The sequence below is a fragment of the Podarcis cretensis genome (genome assembly GCF_951804945.1).
Source record: "Podarcis cretensis genome assembly, chromosome: 14".
Taxonomy (NCBI): Eukaryota; Metazoa; Chordata; class Lepidosauria; order Squamata; family Lacertidae; genus Podarcis; species Podarcis cretensis.
The window spans coordinates 43,294,685-43,316,294 of record NC_137183.1 but is presented as its reverse complement, the minus strand read 5'-3'; the positions used below and the strand labels follow the sequence as shown (position 1 = coordinate 43,316,294).

The 21,610-nt window shown below is 43.7% G+C and overlaps 1 protein-coding gene across 2 annotated transcripts in view; it reads right to left on the bottom strand.

Moving 5' to 3' along the window:
* Positions 1-7,224: 7,224 nt before the first annotated feature.
* PDGFA (platelet derived growth factor subunit A) overlaps positions 7,225-21,610 on the bottom strand; it is a 61,264-nt gene continuing 46,878 nt past the window's right edge. Inside the window, exons 5-7 of one of the 2 annotated variants that reach the window (XM_079954049.1) lie at positions 12,036-12,162; positions 9,889-9,965; positions 7,225-8,103 (exon numbers count right to left, since the gene is read on the bottom strand). In XM_079954049.1, the coding sequence (XP_079810175.1) occupies positions 9,910-9,965; positions 12,036-12,162 (183 nt within the window). In that variant the 3' untranslated portion in view covers positions 7,225-8,103; positions 9,889-9,909. The remainder of the gene's footprint in view (positions 8,104-9,888; positions 9,966-12,035; positions 12,163-21,610) is intronic. The other variant, XM_079954050.1, reaches the window with a different exon arrangement.

Below are 21,610 nucleotides of genomic sequence, written 5' to 3'. Positions count from 1 at the left end.
TATTCAATATTGTACATTTCAATCTATTATGCATTTACTTTCCTTCTCTTTTAAGCACTATTGTCACATGTTCATTATAACTCAAGGTATCATAGTATTTTCAATGTGTGTTGTGACTGTGGCCTATGAGACTCTGTTTTAGAGGCGTTCAGTAGTTTATTGCTGGAGTTGTATTATGTATAATTTGACATTGCTGCTTCATATGTCTTAATTGGGCCCACGATGGATTGACAACACAGAACATAATAAACAGTGCATGTCAATACATCACATCTCCCTACAATACAAAGAATCAAAACAGTTATGTAGAAAAGATTCATAGTACCACTATGCCACCCTGCTCCTTGTGGCTACGCTGACTGGGGCTCATGGGAATTATAGTTCAAAAGACCAAGGTACACATCAGTTTGAGGAAGGTTGGCATAAAGTGCCCAGTGATGGGCTCTTTGCAAGGGAAACCCGTTTGGATGAACCACGCAAAGATTAATTTCTTGCCAATCCAAATATCACCGCTTTCTTTGCGTTCCGTTTCTCAAGCATGAAGTTGACAGGAGGCAATGAAGAATTGCTCAGGGGGCGTGTGTGTCTCTCTCTCTCTGTGTGTGTGTGTGTTCAGTACTGTCTCTGATGAATTGCTGGCAATTCCCATGAGAAGCGTGAGACTGAATCTGCTGAATCGGTGCTGCCTCTGCATACTCCACTGCCATGGGAGTCACGGGAGACTGGATATTTTGATGTGCAGGAAATGACTATCTGATGATAGCATAACAGACTTGTTTCTCCCCGGCGCTATTTATTTGTTATGAGAAATGGGGCAAACTCTGGATTTTCACCAAGACCATCAGGATGATTCGTAGGAATGTTGAGATACCAGTTGGTTTCTGTGGTGGATATGTGCTGGTTTTATGCATGTTCTTGTGGCTGCTTAGAACAGTTTATTGTTTCAATCTATGCAAAATTGTTTTTAATATCTGTTAAGATACCTGTTTTTATATCTGCTAAGTCCATTGCACATATTTCTACATTTAGGCACCAGGCAAAAATGTTTATTTTTAACAGGTTTCGGAGTGTTTCAATATTTGTGGCCTCTTTGCAGAAGAGGGATGTGTTAGACCTGCTTTTCATAGGTATGGAGGGGTTACTTTTCTGTTTTAGCTTTAAACAGGTTTCAAACTTTGTACTGCTTCATAAGTCTATTTGAGTTACGATTGGTAAAAAGGGAGGCCGGGAGCAACTAATAAATCCAATACAGTGGTACCTTGGTTCTCAAATGCCTTGGAACTCAAACATTGCAAACCCAGAAGTGTTCCGGTTTGCAAACTTTTTTCAGAAGCTGAACATGCTCCTTTTTGAGTGTTACGCTTCCGTTTTGAGTGTTACGCTTCCGATTTGAGTGCCACAGTTCCAACTTGAGTGTTTCGCTGAGGTCTGTCTGTTTTTGCTATTTATTTTGCATTTGTTTTTGCGGCTCTTTTTTGTTTTGTTTTTTGTGACTGTGTGGAACCCAGTTCAGCTACAAATTGACTGTGTGACTGCAGTACATTGTTTATTACTTTCATTTAATGGATCAATGGTCTCGTTAGATAGTAAAATTCATGTTAAATTGCTGTTTTAGGGGTTGTTTTTTAAAATCTGGAACGGATCAATCCATTTTGCATTACTTTCTATGGGAAAGCGCACCTTGGTTTTGGAACCGACTTCCGGAATGGATTAAGTTTGAGAACCAAGGTACCACTGTAAATACATCACTTCTAGAAGCCCTGCAGGAAGTGATTCATAAAGAAAATAATAATAATCAGTGGCAGGTGATTTGCAGAATCAGAGGAAAAGAGGAGAGCTTGCAGGATCAGGGGAGGTGGAAGAGATGAAGTCTAGCATGCTAGGCCCTGCAATGGCCCAACCAGTTGCCTCCAGGAAGCTTGCAAGTTTGAGGCATGAAGGCAATATCCCTTCTCTGTTGACTTCCCCCAAATAGCTGGGATTCACTGACATTCTGCCCACAAATCTGAGCAGTCCCCATCTCCAAGCCAGCCTCTCTTCACAGAGGCACCCAAAGGTTTTCAGTTTTTGAAGAGGTGCATCAAAGTTGTGCTTTTTCCAGCTCGTGCTGCAGGGTTAGAAGCCACAGCTGTTGCTAAGGTTCCTTCCAATATAAAGCACTCTGGAGTACAACCATTGATGCACACACCTAAGCCCCTGGACTTTGGTTGGCTCCACGCAGGCAGTGGGATGTTGCGGTATAATGGACTAGGTCACTTCAAACTACAGCGGGGGGTGCCGCTGCTGAATGGTCCCAAATATCTAAAACACAAAACAAAACCTAACAGAACAACAGATTTAATGCAATTCTGTATACAAACCATAGTATGCAACTAGACAGCAATGCCAAAAGGCTTCAACTTCTCCTTTTCTTTGGATGGTGGCCTCAAAAGGACAAATTAGGCCATTCTGGGATGTTGCCCAGGCACAACAATTGCCCTCAAGGTCAAGGGGCCACATTAGGGGCCGCCACACAGCGATGGTTTGAGTAAGCTCCATGGATGACCAGCCTGCAATATTTCTGGGTTGAGACAGTTGCTTTGCTTATCGGCAAACCAGCGATTGACTTGAAAGGAACCTGCTGGAAGCTTTGCTGTGGACTTCCAAGCGCTCCAGAGGGCTTTAGGCTTCTCTTTAAGATATGGTGGTACTGAAATTGCCTTCAGGCTGCAAGTCTCAGACGCATAATTACTGAAAAGCTCTTCATCCAGTCTTCAATTTCCCATCCTTTGAAGGCAAAAAATTTGGGCTAGTGCTGATAAAATGCATGTCTCCACTTGCTTGTGTGTGCTTGGAAGGAAGGGGGATCTTCTTCTGCTTAAGGCTGCAGTCCTACATCCACTTTCCTAGGGGTAAGTCCTACTGAACTCAATGGGATTTACTTTTGAGTAGACATGTATGGGATTGTGCTGCAAATCCGCTAGCATCCACAGCTCTCAGTGGCTGAGGACACATTTTGGGAACTTCTTCAACTGGAATATATCCTACTGAACTCCGACAGGAATTCCAGATACTTCTGCTATCTGCTGTTGAGTACTGTTACCACACAGTTTATCTCCCCCAAATCAAGGTGTGTGGGTTGGTCCAGTTAACACTGGTTTTCCCAGAGATCAACAGTGCTGACAAACACCAGCAATATTCACTCTGACTGGTTAAAAGGAAGGTGTCTTCCTTTCCGGTTCGGTTTCTATCTTGCCCACATAATGCAACGGAATCATGGACAATCTCAGAAATCTGCAAGTCCACAAGCGGCAACGGAATCTTTTCATACCAGTGAAATCTACAATTGTCACCAGTATATGAAATCTATTAAAATATAGTGGCACCTCAGTTTTCGAATGTAATCCGTTCCGGAAGACTGTTTGACTTCTGAAACATTTGAACACTGAGGTGCAAATTTAATGGAGAAACACTCAGCGGAAGCTGTTTGACTTCTGAGGCACGTTCGAAAACAGAAGCATTTACTTCCAGGTTTTCGGCGTTTGAAAACTGAAATGTTTGACTTTGTTTGAAAACCGAGGTACCACTGTATTTTCTTTTTTAGATGGGAGGGGTGAAAGGGAATCAAAATTGAAGCAATATTACTGCCACATCTCACTCAGACATAAATATATAAATTACACTTTATACATTTCTTTTTTCAGTACACACATACATTCATGTGCATAACACTGTGAGACTGTTATACTCAGTGGTAGACAAGCACAGACACTTTAAAGTACAATTCTTCCTATCCACACCACTGGGGTAGATGCTTTTCAGCCAACAGGACTGTGGCTTTAAAGTCTGAACTCACCAAAGCCAGGAATACCTCTCCCAATTTTTTTCATTCAAATGCTTTGGCTTAGGTCAAGTTGCACAAGAGGGATGGAGCAAAAGGAGGAAAAACAAATAAGTGCCGGAAAGCATAAGCAGGAACCGTAAGCAGATTCTGGCTACAATGAAATCAAGAGCAAATCACCCTTATTGACATCAATGAGAAATGTCCTTCCTTTCCCTTTTCTTAGATGTAGTTTTTACTTCTGAAAATGAGACAGATCAGTCAACACTGCACACACAAAAGCATATCCACATTTGAACGCACAGATTAAAGACAGTGACATTATCTTCGCTGTACCTCGTGGTCCGTACCTATGAGATGTGAGGAAAAGGCTATTTCTTTGGAAACTTGTTTTGTAAATAATTCCAGTTTTATTTTACACGATCGGTATAACAAAAAAAAAAAGTGGGGCGCAGGAGGGAGGGAAATAATCATTTTGGGGAGAACTGTACTTCTCCCAGGCTCCTTGTTATCCAGATTCATTGTGGACCACTTACCACATCGTCAATTTATGTAGTCCACTTGCCACACTTTATGTACTCCCAAGTGCTCCTACGTAAGGCCATGAGTATTCTGCAAGTGTGAAGCTGCAGAACTTGGGAGTCTTGACACACATGCTGCCAAAATGAAAAAACCTCAACTCTTCTTCTTTGAAGCAAGTTTGCAATTCTTACGAGAAGGGAGACAACCAGAAAAACAGACAAGTTAAGCAAGAGCTTCTTGTGTTCAGGGTATAGCTCTAAGTGCTTGACATAGCAAATGCTGTTCCTCCACATTCAGCAGGAACAGACTAAAAATGATGTCAAACAAGAATATGTTTTCTAAAAGAAGCAAGGTTTTATTCCCATTTCAGAATGTGGTCTGTCCTGATGTAGGGTTTGGGTAATCCTAGTCCAGAATTGGCATTTTGGGTTGAATGTGCACGAAACCCTAGTTGCCTGGAAACGTAACAGGGGAAGTATGAATACAATGTGCTTTCAGTTTAAATTCCAACACACCTCACAGTGCCCAAATCCATAACTAGGAGTCCCTTATGTATTGAGGGTCCCCATGACCAGTGCTTGGAAAGAATGATCTACATGGACATTGAGCTGTTTGCTCTTCCACAGCAAACAGTCTGATCCAAACTGATGGTTCACAGCCTAGGAAGACAAGGTGAGGAGCAGTGTGTAGTATTTCTCCTTTGATATAAATTCATAATGTGTGAAAGGAACCTCTGGGTCCTCATAGAGTCAGTGTAAGCAGCACTTAGTTTGACCTGACAACAAACACTTGAACTTGAACGGCCTGGGGAAGAGAAGGTGCCACACCATAAGCTAAGGCATGAAAGGGAACTTAGTAAGGCAAGTTGGCCAACTGGGCTACCATAAAACAGCTTGCATAGTCCTATATTCTCAAAGGGTCAAATCAGGTGGTCTGAGGCACCATTGAAGGTGGTCCTTAGACATGGGCCAATCCTGTTCCCATCAAGGCAGGAAGGAACTCTGTGCATTTCACAGAAATGAGTACATGGGCATAAGCCCTAGAATGGCAGCAGTTACTGCCTGTGTCCTACGGCAAGGGTGGGTAGAGAGTAGATCAGATTACCGGTGGATCTCTGGGGGATTTGGAGTAGATTTCTGACCGAGTTGTTTTCGTTTTTCCCAGAAGCAGGATGATGGAAAGAAGAAACCTCGTGGGGGAGCAGGGGGAGACCAGGAATTGATTTTTTTATTCTTAGACTAAAAGCTCAGATCTGGTACCAAAAGCAAAATCCTGGGTGTACACTTAACCACGCCTTGATTGTAAGTGTATGCTCACTCTTCTAAAACAGTTTTTCACTTGGTGGACTTTGGGGTTCAGAGGGGGGAGATAAATTAGATTTTACAAGCTTGAAGTGCCCTCAGGAATTGCACTGTGCCTATGGAATTATTTAGAGAAGGCTGGAACATAAAATGTTGTCCTTTGAGCATACAGGACAGCACCACCACCCAGAGTCTGGTGCCCTCCAGATGTTGTTGGACTACAACTCCCATCATCCTTGACTATAGGCAATGCTGGTTGTGGCTGATGGGAGTTGAAGTCCCACAAGGTCCAGAGGAGATCCCAGGTTGCGAGTGGATGCTGCAAGGGGCGAGGCCTACGTCTTTTCCTTTACCCTGCTACAATGAAAAGAGTATTTAAAATTATATGGACTATATGGACTATTAATGGCAGCTAGAAAAACACACCCATTCCCTGACCCCCGCCCCTGTGCTCTTTTTTCCTTCTTCAAGAAAACATAGCAGGCTTTCTCGGGTATATAAATCCATTAATTTTAGATTTTAAAAAATACAAACTTCACCTTTACAAAATAAACCACTTATTTTGTTGAATACACTTAAAGCATAACTTTTTTTTAATACCAAAAATAAAGAAATTTAGGCTTTTCGGCAGGGTCACCCCCGTGCCACAGTGACATCATACAATACGGATAACAAGAAGAGTTTGTACATCTCACATAGATTAAACATGTGAAATAGTAAAAGGGATTTGTCTACGGAGAGGCATGGCAATTGCTACAACATCACTGATCAGCAACTGGTGTCTTCCCCCCACCCCAAACACACACACACACACACACACACACACAAACAAACAAACAAACTGCTCGCATATAGCCAAAGGTTGCTTATGCACATCAGGGAGTTGTGGCGCTGGGTTTTTTGTCTCTAAAAAAAAGCACAACAGTGACTTTCAAACTTCTTCCCCTCAGGAAGGTCTGTTGACCTGTCTTGTAGAGGGAACTCTGGGCATCAGCCACAAAATTCTTGCATGTTGCTGAGGATTCTGGGTACAGCGGATGCTTGGGTTGCAAACGTGATCCATGTGGGAAGCACGTCCGCAACCCGCAGCGTCCGCATCCCGCAGCGCCACATCTGCGCACGCGTGGGTCGCGATTTGGTGCTTCTGAGCATGCGCCGAAACCCGGAAGTAACCCTTTCTGGTACTTCCGGGTTGGGCACTGTGCCCAACCTGAAATCGCGTAACCCGAAGAATCTGTAACCTGAGGTATAACTGTATATTCTCGGGCATCCTTTGACACACACAAGGGCCAATACTATTGGGCCTTGCCGTTGCCTCATGTTAACGAAAATGCATCAAGAATCCACCCCACCTCCACCTGATCGCTGCTCTGTGGCTGTACATGGCAGAGGAAGATCAGCAGAACCAAACCTTCCATCATTACAATCCTTTTCGCCGACAAAAAGCAAACAAACCCTGGCAACACTTTTGAAAAGCCACTGTTTTAAATAACGTGTGCGGGAATGGAGGAGGTTGGGGGGTGGGGGCGGGGGCGGGGAGGAGAGAGGAAACGGGACATAAACCAAGAAACATTTAGAAAATTATGCATAGGTATACCATTTTTATTTTAATACATCTCATTAGTTTGCATCCCACTAGGAGAAATTCCATACTTGTCTGTGTGTCCCGTTTCGCCATCGCTACAGCAGTCTTCTATATGGGTTATTGGTAAATGTAGTCCAAAAAAGGATAATAAAAAGCTAGGCAAAGAGTAAAAAGAAAGCTTAATAATAACTTTATGGTGTAAAAAACAAAAAAACAAAATAAACCAAAACATCCACTTAAGGCGCCCCAGAAGGATTTTTTTTTTTTTTTTTGTATAGACGTTAAAATACCGTCAAGCAAAATCGCACTGCTTCTATTAAGTGTCTGCTGTGGCATTTGATACATTCCTGCTCTTTTTTTTTCTCTTTTTTTTGTATGTGTGCCTAAACTCCATCAGTGTCCATCCATCTTCATCAAGAATGCAGGCACATTTCTTGACAGAAACAAACAGAAAAGAAAGCACCATTGACTGCTCTTCTCAGAGGAAATCTGTTCTTCACTTAATTTAGCATTGTCTTTTGTTGTGTTGCCAGGGTACTTTTGGTATTCCTCTACCAATGCCATTTTGTTTTTCTTGAGTTGTCTTCTTGGGTTGTTGTTGTTGTTTTGGACAGGGAAACTTCGTATTGTTTCATAGAGTGCTACAATACTTGCTTTGATGTCGTATTAAACAAATGTACATTGTCTCTTTCTTCTTGTGAAGTCTCTCTCTCTCTTTCTCTCTCTTTCTTTAAGACAATTTCCCCCCCAACGTAGGAGAATGAATGAAGTATACAGTCATTAAAGCACCATACACAGTAGGTTCAGGAATGTAACAAACAATGTACATCCATGTCCCAGAGAGAAATGTTTTCTAGCTTATTTTCACCTTACATCTGCAAAAGAGAAAAGGGATGGGGAGCACAAGGCAATTGTACGGTTAGAAGATTGAACTTCCTTCTTAAGATCATTGGGGGGGGGCCCTCCTCATTCCTGACTAAAAAGTTACTTACGTGGCCTTTATATGACATAACAGGGGTATTGGGAGTGGCTTTCTCACACTTTAATTCAGGGGTTGCTAACTTGCGGCCTTACGGAGATGGTCAGCCTCCAATCGCAAGCCAGAATGGCCAACGGTCAGGGATGGTGCGAGATGGAGGCAAAATGGGGGGAGCAAGGGGCAGGAGGAGGCAGCTTACCACCCTTGCTTTTAAAAAAATTAGGCATTAAAATGCTAGCACCACAGGAGTTTTCCACACTCCATTCCCTGAATGGATATGGGAAGGACCATGGGATTGGCTCCATCAGAAATGGAGCTGAACCTTTCAACATCTTGGCAGTGCCATGAGATGAATCATATTTATGTAGAATCACAGAGTCCCGTAACCTTGACACTATCAGCACCACACTCTAACCAACTGAGCTGTCCAATGGTCACAGAAAAGTGGTCCCATGCCCCTTCTGGATGATGATGATGATCATCATCATCATCATCATCATCAAGTTTATATACTGCCCTTCATCTGAGGATCTCAGGGCTATTCACAACATAAAAATACAGGATAAAAACACAAAATGTGCAGGGTTCCTAAATCCAGCCAAGAAACTACTCACTGCTGTTCTCTTTTGACTGTGTTGCATGCTTAGATTTATCCTGCCCAAACCTTTGCTTATATAATACAGTTCCCACAAGTTCTGGGCTCACCTGGAAGACAGGACTTGCAGCAGACCAGAGTACTATCCTTAGCAATCCCCCCCCCCCCAGTAGTTCATAAAGACTATCCAGTTGACATAGAATACATTCGGTTCCTTTACACATATCATTTGCGCAGTGCGTTAAATAATTCAGCTTTTTCAGTGCAACACCCAGGAACTTTTGCCTTCATCTTGACTACGCTAAGGGAGATTTCTTGTATGGGGCATGCCTGGTGTTGTAGATCTTCTTAGAGCAAAACTCTACACCCTCGGTTCCTAATATATCCCTGAAGACTAGGGCCGCATTCAAATCTGGTGCAAGCCTGTTGGAAATAGGAATAGAAGTGGCAGGCCGAATTTTACTGATGGTGTGTGTTTGAGGGCCAGAATGTTTGAGGGCCAGTGTGGTGTAGTGATTAGAGTACCAGACTTAAACCTGGGAGATGAGGGTTCAAATCCCCTCTTGGCCACGAAGGGTGACCTTGGGCCATTTGTTGCCTCTCAGCCTAACCTACCTCACAGGGTTGTTGTGGGGTTTAAGTGAGGAGAGAGAGAACTGTGTCCCCACCCCCTCGAGCTCCTTGGAGAGACGGGTGTTATATAAATGCAACAAATATCAAGCAAATAAGGATCCTTGTTCAATAGCATTTCAGTATTGTCACAGAACACCTGAACCACCCTTGGAAATCAACGGCAATTCAAAAATAGCAGGGAGCTGCAGATTGCAAGAGTTTAATATTAATCCCTCCGAAATTAAATTATGGAAAGGAAAGGAAAGAAAGGATGTGAGGTGCTTGCAGCAACAAGCATAGCTGTCAAGGGGAAAGAAACTCGTGAAAAGAATTATCTGAGCCAATCATTTCTGATTCCTTGGCTGCTCCACGTGTAAAGATTTTTGAACAGTGATTAGGTGGGAGAGTGAGAATAGCTGATTATATTTTCAGTTGCTTGTGGTATTAAGGGTAGTTTCAGCAGACAGGTCCTACCTGGTCAGCAGCAGTATTTTTTTATGAGGGTTTTAACTTTTTTCTTTTCCGTTTTTTACCTTTCCCCCCAGGCCTTCCTGTTGACACAAGGGCAGGGATGGCGTAAAAAGAAGAAGAAGCAAACACCCAAAGGAAATGCATTTATTGATTTTTAAAAAATCAATCGTTTCCATTATTCCTTCTCCCAAAAAATAAAAGAACAGTCATTTGTTCCACCTGGTTAAGGTGTTTAGTTTTACCTCTCCAAGGCATTACCTGCCGGGTGCAGAAAATGCATAGCATTTGGGACAGGACCATTCAGATATCACATGAAACTGATGTAAAAAGAAGAGTGGGATCAAGACCACTCGTAGCTCTTGCCCCCATACCATTTATGTACGAACCTGTACACTCCCAACTCCAGCAGCCCCAATCAGCATGTCTGGTGGGGGGGAAAGGCACCATAACTGAACACAGCATTGGTTAACCCTGGGGTACAGGCTCTGTAACCGCAACTAGGTATCTTGGGGTACAGGTTTTTTCAAGCTCTATGCATATATTGCACGTGAGAGTAGGGCAAGTACCACAGCCCCACTCCCTCCTCTCTAAGTGTGTTCAGAATGATAACTGAACAGCCAAAGGAACACTGGAAGCTGTCTTAAATTGTATGAGTCAGGCCACTGGGTCTGTTTAGTTCAATAGTTGTCTACATTGACAGGTAGATGCTCTTCATGTTATCTGGCAGGGGGTGATTCTCAAAACTGCCTGGAGATGCCGGGAATGGAATGAAAAGACTCCATGACTGAACAAATGGCCCTTTCCCATTAATCCTTACCATTACTCAAATTTGCCAGCAAAACAGCAGCAACAAGTGTGAGCCAAATCTAAAACAGTACTTGATTTTTAGAGATTTCTTTCGTAATCTGTCTGTTGCCCTTTCACCTCTGCTTATCCTATATAGTCATACCTCAGAAGTCGAACGGACTCCGTTCCGAAAGTCCATTCGACTTCCAAAATGTTCGGAAACCAAGGTGCGGCTCCTGCAGCCAATCAGAAGCCCTGTCAGACGTTCGGGTTCCAAAGAACGTTCACAAACCGGAACAACCACTTCCGGGTTTGTGGCGTTTGGTAGCCAAAACGTTTGTCTCTCAAGGTGTACGACTTCCGAGGTATGACAGTACTCTGCTTTGCCCTTTATACATCTCGCCTAGTGATCGATCCCTTCCCTTAAAAAATAAATATTAAAAATTCTACAAGGGAGCTATTTAAAAATTAGATGGTCGTTGGCCGATGTCAACAACTTTGTTACCTGTAATAGGGTAGCTTTGCATGCGCTGGCAGGGAGAAATCACACTGGCTGCCAAGGGAATTTTTAATTTGTTTAATTGATAAGAGGATCCTGACAAGGTAAAAAAGCAAAAACAAAAAAACCCCAACAACCCACATTTCTGAACATTTGCGTGTTACCTTCCTCTGCGTGTTTTGTGAATTATATTGTAGCGGCCATTAGCTATAAACAATGCAAATCTGACTGACTGCACCCTCCTGATATAAAGCCAGCACAAGGCATGGATTCCTGGCCACTACACCTGGCTGTGTTGCCTAGAGGAAGGGGAGGACATCAAAGTTAACTAAGGAGACTCGCCACACTCCCTCTCTGAAGGCCTTTCATCACTTTACGAAGAGCTTAGGCATTTGGTCTGCCCAGATGATAATTTTAGCTCTCCTAGCATGTGAATCCTCGGTTTTAAGTTACAGCGTTGTAGCCAGCTAAGTAACACACACACAGTGGCCAATTGAGATGAATTTAAATCCACTGAATTCAGTGGGTCTACTCTAAGTAAGATTTAATTGGCCACAACCCAAAATCTGCCACCTATTGCTGCTTTTCATCGCCAAATTTGTGTTTTATTGTACTGTTTTCCAATACTGCGCTGCAAGTCGCCTTGAACGTTTTATCAGAAAGGAGTGATATAAGAATATTCAAGTAAACGAGTAAAGCACAGCTCCAAATGCTGTGATTGGAACTTCTCGCCACCACCTGTTCTCCTCTCCAGGTTTTAAGTGCTTGAGTCCCCTCCCCGCTCCCCAGAGAACCTCAAGAACCACATTGTACCCAGACGTTCCAGCTTAAATTAAAGCCCATCCCCACCCGAATGTCAACATACCCGTTTCTTCTTCTCGAAAATCTGAATTAGAATTTGACGACGTACAGGTGCATTCCATATGCTCTTCTAGCTTCACCAGGACTTCTTTTAATTTTGGCTTTTTTCTAACATATTCCACTTTTGCCACCTGCATTAGAAACATACGGGCGTTAAAGGCTTGTTAATGCATTAGGTCAGCAAAGAACAAAGTTTCAAGTGTCCAGTTACGCAAGACCATCCCAATCCTGCTAGGAGAGGGGGTCATTTGCATGCACACACAGAGAGAAGCAAGTGTCCTAGATAGGCATCCTTTTAGCTGGATGAGGAATAGCACAAACATCACCGGAAGTGACTCCTCTGCTCGAGTTGAGAGCTACTGCAGAGCTTCCAGGGTATGGTTTTAAAAAGCAGAGACAAGCCAAATGCGAATCAGGGTATATTGGTTTGCTAGAGGGTTTGCATAAGACCACTAAGGATTTCCGGCTGCTAATTTTTAAACAATTATCGGCAACGAAAAGACCTCTCCACACACACACCAAAAAAAATATTGGGCTGTTAGAATCTCTGTTCTGCAGCATCTCAGATGTAGATTTGCACTGCCAAGCAAGTTCTGTGCCCGACACCCGGGGTTGGGAGACGCAACTGGCTCTGTCCCATAAGCCAGCGTGTTGGGTCTGGCTCCTTGAACCACTGTTTTGCCGCTGGCTCCTGCTAGTGAGCCTTGGGTGTTCTAGCGCAAACCCATGAAGATCTTGCAAGTCTGACATCTGCCCACACCTGGCTTCAAGGCACATGGCTCAGCAACCTTCCTGAAGCGAAGGAAATCCGGATGCTGTCGTTGCCTGCTAATGCGACCACCTGCGAGCCATACAGATACTGCCTTGGGCTCAAATTATAGAAGGCAGGCCGGATGTAAATTTAATAAATAAAATTGGCAACGGTACAGGGGAGCTGTTCAGGAACCGGATTTGGGCCTCATCGTCACTCGGCTCTCCCTGCCAAATTGGCACTGCGGCCGATTTTCTGACAGGGTGTGTACGCAGCTGGACTGAGGTTTGTGGGTGTTTTTTATGCATCCCGTTCTGCAGCAGAAAAGCATTGTTACTTCCAAGCGGGGAGAAGTTTGAGGTGTAGTGCTGCCGAATGGGTTTTGCTTCCTTTGAAAAGGGGTCAAAAGCTTACGGGGTCTTTATAATAGCTGCTTTCTTTACAAATATATACAAGCCAAGCATGAGTACAGACAGACAGACTTCTCTACCGCAAGGAGTATAAGGGCCCCAAGAGGTTACTGAGCACCTCTGGCCAGCAACTCCAGCTGGAAACCTTCTGACTTTTGTCTCCTAAAACCTGCTGTTCCTCAAATCTAAATCTGTCTGCCTGTGCCATTCCTACAGGTGAACTGTCCATTCAAACAGGTCCAGCATCATCTCAGGAAGACTGGGGGGTGGCTACAGAGTTTGGGGCAGCAAAGAGAGGTGATGGGTTGGGATGCTGCATTTTGTGCCATGTGGGACCTATCCTGCACCCTGTGCCCTAGTTTAGTGTCCTCAGGTACAGTGGAGGCTCCTGCCCTATAGCCAGGCATAAAGTAAGGTTTGACTTCCAGGCCAGTTAACTTCTGTACAGTGATACCTTGGTTCTCCAGCACCTTGGTACTCAAACAACTTGGAACCCAAACACTGCAAACCCAGAAGTAAGTGTTCCAGTTTGCAAACCCTTTTCGGAAGCCGAACGTGCTCCGTTTTGAGTGTTACGCTTCTGATTTGAGTGCCACACTTCCGTTTTGAGTGTTATGCTGGGGTCTGTTTTTGCTATTTATTTTGTGTTTATGTTTTTGCGACTCTTTTTGTTTTTGTGACTGTGTAGAACCCAGTTCAGCTACTGATTGATTGAATGATTGTGTGACTGCAGTACATTGTTTATTGCTTTCATTTTATGGATCAATAGTCTCGTTAGGTAGTAAAATTCATGTTAAATTGCTGTTTTAGGGTTTGTTTTTAAAAGTCTGCACCAGATTAATCCATTTTGCATTACTTTCTATGGGAAAGTGCGCCTTGGTTTTGGAACGGACTTCTGGAACGGATTAAGTTTGAGAACCAAGGTACCACTGTATATGGAATTGGGGGTGCCCATCTCTGGCCCCATCTACACTATCAAAACACTATGATACCACTTTTAGCAGACACGGCTTCCCACGAAGAATCTTGGGAAATGGAGTTTGTTAAGGGTGCTGAGAGTTGCTAAGAGACCCCCTGTTTCCCTCACAGAGGTACAGTTCCCAGAATTCCATGGGAAGAGTTGACTGTTACACAGCTCTGAAATTTTTGAGGGGAATAGGGGTATCCTAGCAACTCTCAGCATCCTTAACAAACTCCATTTCCCAGGATTCTTTGGGGAAGCCATTGCTCTTTAAAGTGGTACCACAGTACTTTTAATGCATAGTGCAGATGGGGCCTTTCTCTCAGGCAGCAAAAGGCCTTGAAGATGGCTCCGCAGTCAGGAAACATCCACAAATATTGAATAATATTTAAGGAGTGGGTGTCCCCTCCCCAACATCCCACACTTTAGTGTATTCATTCATTGATTTATTTTGCACGTTTAGACCATCTTTCATCCTGAAGGGTCTCAGAGCATTGAACGGTTCAGATGAAACCATGGCAATAGTCTCATTCACAGTAATCAGATCGTAAACACCCAACGGTATTTACATTCCTATTTTATTGCTTAAGGTAAAAAGAAAGAAAGAAAGAAAGAAAGAAAGAAAGAAAGAAAGAAAGAATTGCTAAAGGTCTTATTCTCTGGGCCTCAGTGGTTTAGATTTCTGCTGTCTTTCCAAGAGGTAAGAATAAAATATTGTTGGCTTCCCATCTACCAAGTTTCAAGCGAGTCTACATTTCGGGACCTTCCGTTATAAGGACCAGTGGTGCCTTCTTCGTTTGTTTCCAAAAAAACAGGCACGCCTGCCAAAATACCCCAGATGCAAAAGCAGGACATTTTAAAACAAGCAAGCCCACAAGGGAAGTCATGCTATGCTGGGAACCCAGGTCTGAGTAGTATTTGGCCAGGAGCCACTCATATTATAAATGTTTGTCCAACTATCTTGGATAACTTCCGGCTGATGAAAGATGCTGCCTTTCTTTTCGAGAAGAATTTCACCTACTCCCTTGGCAGGAGGGAAGCCGGAGTCTATTGCTCTCACGCAGGCAAGGGCTCCTCCTCTTGCTATTAGAGCTCGAGAGCCCTTCCCCTCTGGCTTGTTCCTCTTCCTTTGCCAACAAAAGCCCTGCTGGTATGCAAACCCCCTTTGATCATTTCTGCCAGCCCATATTACAAAGCAGCAAAACGTCAACAAAAGTCTCCCAAACCCCTGTTTCGGTTTGAAAGATCTCTGTCTCGGGCAGCTATTATTATTACATTGTCATCATCGACTGCAGCTACTACCACAACTATTAATATTTAACACTGATAAAGCACCTGATTTATTTTTATTTTTTAAGTACTGTGGTATTAAAAGACAAGACAGCCCACAGGATCACTAAACAGAGGCAATGAAAAAGGAATGAGGGTAGGGGGAGAGGAGAGCCAACATTAGCACAGCTGCTCCTTCATGGCCAAGTTGGTCTCCCCTTTCCCATGATATTTTGCTCTGGGGTGCAGTCTTGGCACCCTGGCTGATGGCAGAGGCCAGTGTGTGTCTCCCTGTAGTCCTGCCACCCTTTGATAACTGGCAGAGAGGGGGTTAATTTAAAAAATGTTGCCTCTACACCTCTGGATTCAAATTCTCTCCACTTAGCAGCAGCAGAAGAAGAATAGTTTGGATTTGATATCCCACTTTATCACTACCCGAAGGAGTCTCAAAGCAGCTAACATTCTCCTTTTCCCTTCCTCCCCCACAACAAACACTCTGTCAGGTGAGTGGGGCTGAGAGACTTCAGAGAAGTGTGACTAGCCCAAGGTCACTCAGCAGCTGCATGTGGAGGAGTGGAGACGCGAACCCGGTTCACCAGATTACTAATCTACCGCTCCTAACCACTATACCACACTGGCACCAGCACTGAACTATCTAATCCTAGGCTTGCTGTGACATCAGAGCAGGCAAGCCAATGGCACAGAGAGGCATTGCTTTTGCCTGCAAAGCCTCACTGTGGCCTCAGAGTATCCAGCAGCACCCAAAGAAGTGGGGCGAAGAGAAACCAGCGAAGAACATTTTATGAAAGGACAAAAATACAGCCCGTCATGTTAACAGGGCTTCCCCACAAGAGCTGGAAGGATCTTAAAGGCCATCTCGCCCGAACCTCCTACCCAAAAGACAAGACTCACAGATCAACCAATCTGGCATATCCAGGAAGTCCATTTCCAACTGAACTTGGAGAAGGGGTGTATGTGGAGAATGAAAGACAACAAAGTCCCAGGGTGAGTTATGAGCCTATCAAGCTAATTCCTGGCATCTGTGGACTACAAGGGACTGAAAATAAGAACAAGAGTCCTGCTAGATCAGACCAAAGGTTTGTCTAGTCCAACATCCTGTTTCCCACAGTGGATAATCAGATACCTCTGGGAAGCCCAAGGGCTGGACTCCTCTGTTGTTGTTCCCCAGAGACTGCTACTCAGAGGCACGCTGCCATCCATCGTAGCCATCAAGATTTGCAATCAGACAAAGTCACAAGACAATTCGTAGGTCTTTCAGGCACTCTCATTTTGCCCCAGGGACTGAGGGGACTGAGGACAATGTCAACCCAAATCTAGTCCTTTGGCTGTCAAGAGACTTCGGTAACATGGATTGACTTTGCAACCTTACAATCAGCAGTTTTTTGAAGTTCATTTGTTCCATATTTTAAAGCGAACAACAGGTAAATAAGCAGGTTGTGGAAGTGATTTATGTCCTGCATATTCTAGATTTTCTGTTTATATTTTTTGCACTGACACGGCAAAAAACTCTTCCAAGGAACAAAAAACAGGACTGTCCTGTAAGAGGAGAGTTGTCAGAGCACCCAGGGGAGCAGGGTCTGACGAAGTATACAGCTGCACACATGCTCAACAGCTAGAACATGCTATTCATTCGAGTTGAGAAGCACATTGCATTATTGCTTTGAGAGCACATGATGAGTCCAGCTTCCTATAGCCCAGTTTTCCATCTAGCCACCACCCCTCGGTATTGTCTGCATTGCCTCGCACCAGATGTCCAAGATCTCAGGTGAAGTCTTTTCCAGCCTGGCTACCAGAAATCATTTGGTGCTCTCCAACTATTGGTAATGGTGGCTGAGTCTAATTGTTGTTGAAGCCCAACAGCATCTGGAAAGCCATAAATCCCATATCCCGGTTCTACATGCAAGGCATGAGCCCTGCTGAGCCCTTCTACTTCCTGTACCAAAGCATGATATTTCCACTAATCCAAAATCTCTGTGGAATTAATTCATAGTACCCAAAATATTTTTTTTCATTAGTACGTAAGAGTTACCATGTCAAGGCATCTGAAGGACAGGGGGGAAAGCTCCCTAAATTTATTTCTTAGAGGTTCAAGCAAGTTGAAATACTTTATTGTCACTTGTACAACTTGTATACAGTGAGATGACACAATTTATCACAGATAAATAAGATAAATAATTAGAAGTTATCGCAGATGCTTTGGGAGGCGAAGATCTTTCTAGGGTTAGCACTGGCCACCGTTTTTTTGTCCACAGACGTCATGTCTGAAACGTTCGCATTTGCAACATTTTCCAAGGCTGACAGTTTTCCACCAAGATAGATTTACAGCAGGCTACGACTCGTAAGAATGCTTTGCTCAAAAGGTCACCCATGGGTTGAAGCAATATGCTCCGAGCCTCCTCTGGCATGGTCTAAATTCTAACTAAGTGCAAAGTTTGAAGGAAAACGTATGGCAAATCTGAGTCACCCGGCATCAAAGGATGACTAAGCCGGTCGCATTCACAACAACAAAACACAGATTAAGACCTTTGTAATCAAAGATACAGACAAGAACGGCAGCAATAATGGAACAACTTTCATATTGGCTGCACTTATTTCAGACATTGGAATGAATCAGCAATGGGGAAAATTACATGTGTCAGAAATAAACTGTAATCAAAAAAAAAATTCCCCAGCGCAGATAAACTATAAACCAAGAGCACACATACTCCTCAAGCTAAGCATACTATACACGTATGATAACAAAGTGTTTGGGGATTCCGTAATGATAGTACTGAGTCAATTAGCAGGTACAGTCAACTCTATAAATGTTTGACCCAAGTAACGTCTCACAACAAATGTAACTGATCTGTAGAAAACACAACCTGAAAAAAGAGACAATGAACGTGCTTTTGTAAACTAAGAAAACCTTTAATAAAAATTATTTTAAAAGCAAACAAACAAGGGGCACAGGAACACAGCTGTCTTACATGTAGTCAGTGCATTGTTCCACCTAGCTCAGTACTGTCTACACTGGCTGGCAGCAGCCTTCCAGGATTTCATGCACAGTATCTCTCCCAGCCCCACCTGGAGAAGACAGGGGTTGAACCCGGGGAACTTCTGCATGCAAAGCAAATACTCTGACATTGAGCTACACAGACATGCTCGGCTTTCAGGTATTCCACTTCAGGTGGCTGATCGATGGTCACCTCGGCGTCAAATGATTGCCCTGTCCTCCAAAAAAATCAGCATAGTAAACCACCCAACATTGTGCCAATATGGTGGCATCTAGTGTTGATCTCAATTCTTTCATGCTCCAAGACACCAAAAGCCAAAACTTGTCCTCTCTTTGCTCAGCCACTGCCCATCCTAGTTCTTGCCATTGGCTTCTCACAAAGCTTGCGTTTTTGTTCTCAAGAATTTTCTTGTATGCTGCTCTGCTCCTTCCCATGTTTTCCTTGTTGATTTCAGAAGGTTTTCCCCGATAGATTCTAATAGCCCTTAGCAGATCTCTCTCTGCATCCTTGCATTGCCCATCAAACCAGCCTCTTTGATTTCTCTGTGTGCTGTTTGTAGCATTGGGCTTGGCTAAATAAGGTCTGGAGAGCGTGCTGATTTGTAGGAAATCCGAAACTGGGTTTGCTGAGATGTTTATGAGGCGATATGTAGGTGTATATATAAGTATATATAAGTCAGATATATAGGCTAGGTGGCCAAATGGCTCCTTCAACTGGCGTTACAGTCGCCAAAACAAAACACCCAGTAGCCATTTGGGGGCCAAGCAGCTTGAAAGTTGTTTTTCAGTATGACTTTTTGGTTCCTGAAATTCGTTTTGGTTGCGGAGATTAAAAAAAATCATGGATACATTTCTACAGGGTTCGTTGCTAATGCATAAAAACAGTCAAGGTCCACAGATCCCCAGGCACACACCTCCAGATGGTGGAGACATCAGACGCCATCCTGGCACCTGGGCATATTCCTTTGGTCACAAGCGACCAATAAAAGGTAAAGGGACCCCTGACCATTAGGTCCAGTCGTGACCACCTCTGGGGTTGCGGCACTCATCTTGCTTTACTGGCTGAGGGAGCCGGCGTACAGCTTCTGGGTCATGTGGCCAGCATGACTAAGCCACTTCTGGCGAACCAGAGCAGCACACGAAAACGCCGTTTACCTTCCCGCCGGAGCGGTACCTATTTATCTACTTGCACTTTGACGTGCTTTCGAACTGCTAGGTTGGCAGGAGCAGGGACTGAGCAATGGGAGCTCACCCCGTTGTGGGGATTCGAACCGCTAACCTTCTGATCAGCGCCACCCGCGACCAATAGCCAGGTTCAAAATGCACCTGGCAAATTTCAAATGCTGCTGATCCCCTATTTTTATTTTCTGCACAAAAACTTTTCTCTTTATCTCTAGATAGATTTTTAAAAATATTTCAAATCCGTCAAAAAGAATCCATGTTATATATTGGCAGATCTTGTTTAACAATGTAAAAATTAATTGCGGGGAGAACTTTCTGCATAAACTTTTCACTAGTCATTAAAAAGAAAAAAGAAAAGAAAAAAATTCTTGAAGAGCTCCCACATGATGGAATGCCTTTTGGAACGGGAGTCACGTTTCTCAAAGGACATTTATTTGCCGCAGCTCTCAAGTGGATTAGCAACAGTGCGATGGAATGACGGCCGATGGAAGTGGTCCATATCCCCAAAGGGCCGCAAGGGTCAGGCTAGAGCGCTGGGATACAGGTCTGGCATTCTGTTGGGGTTTAAATAGACAACACAAAAGCCAGCAGGACAGAAAAGTGACAGCTGAGAGACCAAGAATGTTTGCACAAAGTGGCTCAAGAAGCGATAGCTGGATTATGCTTCAGGGGGAAAGGAATTAATGGATGGGGCTTTTTGGAAGGCAAAGTGGATTTACAACATTCATCCATCCTACTGGAAACGCCAAACAGAAGACAGCATCTTCTTAACTACATGACAAGGGAGAAAGGCTGTCCGGGTGGACAGAGAAGATATGTGGAGATCAAATTACAAAAGGGCAATTTGGTAAATGGAAGGCATTCATCTGTTTAGTCACCAGCAGCCTAATGCCAAGATGGGTTCAATACTACTGCACTTGACACAAGACACAGCAACGACTACACCATGCACTTAATTCAGTAGAAGTTAACATTTAAAGGCTACTGGACTCCATACGAATACGGGAGGGAAGGGGAAGATTGCCGGAATGTATGAGTAAAGTGCAGATTGATAGTACATGATTTAGTTGTTTCAGTTTGGCGATTCTTTGGTGTGGCAGAAGTCCAGGAAGCAAACTGAATGTTGCTGGTGTGTAACCAAATCTCTTTTTTTGTTCAGAGACATGCTCAAACTTACTTATTATAAGTTTAAGTTAAGTCTGCTGCAACTGGATTTTTTATGGACAGTGCCAATCCTGACTGTATGGGATTTGTGACCATTTGCCTTCAGTAGCAGTAAGGCTCTGCTGGATGAAACACAATTGCCTCTGGTCCATTTTGGGGGAATCCTGCAACGTGTTTAAGTTTTTATTCTGCTAACTATACACAGGAGTTCTCCTCTGGATCAATGTTGAGTAGAATTCCATGACATTGGAATTATTCTGAAATATGGGAAGTCAAGGTGGGAATCAACACGACTGACTTTTTAGGATTAGGCTAAAATCCTTTAAAATATTTCTTTTTAAAAAATGCAACGGCATGAAACCAGATTAATACTCCAGAAAAGGTAACACTCCAGAACAGGCAGCCAACCAGGCAGACTATATAAGGAACCAGGAAATCAAGATACGATTTGGCTAAAGCTAATCCGCTTCCTGATGTGGTGTGATGAACCTTAAGAATAGTTGATTAAAAAAGAAATGTTTAATTATTACCACTCACTCTATCGGCTGTGCTGTGAGAGCATCAGACTGCCTCAGTGGGAGAGACAGGAAGCAGGGCTCATTTTACCAGCTTTGCTGGGAGCCCAGCTCCATCAGGCCCCATCTGCCCCTGAATGTGTGCCAGCTGGTCTTTATAGAAGCAACTGTTTAGAAAGCAGCGCCTGAGCTTGATTTTCATCTTCCTCTTCCCTCCCTGTCCCTCTTCCCTTGCGTGCCATGCTTTCCTTTTTCTTCTTCTGAAGACTGTAAGCCTGTAGGCAGCGGGTGTCTTGTGAAAAGTAGGGTACAGT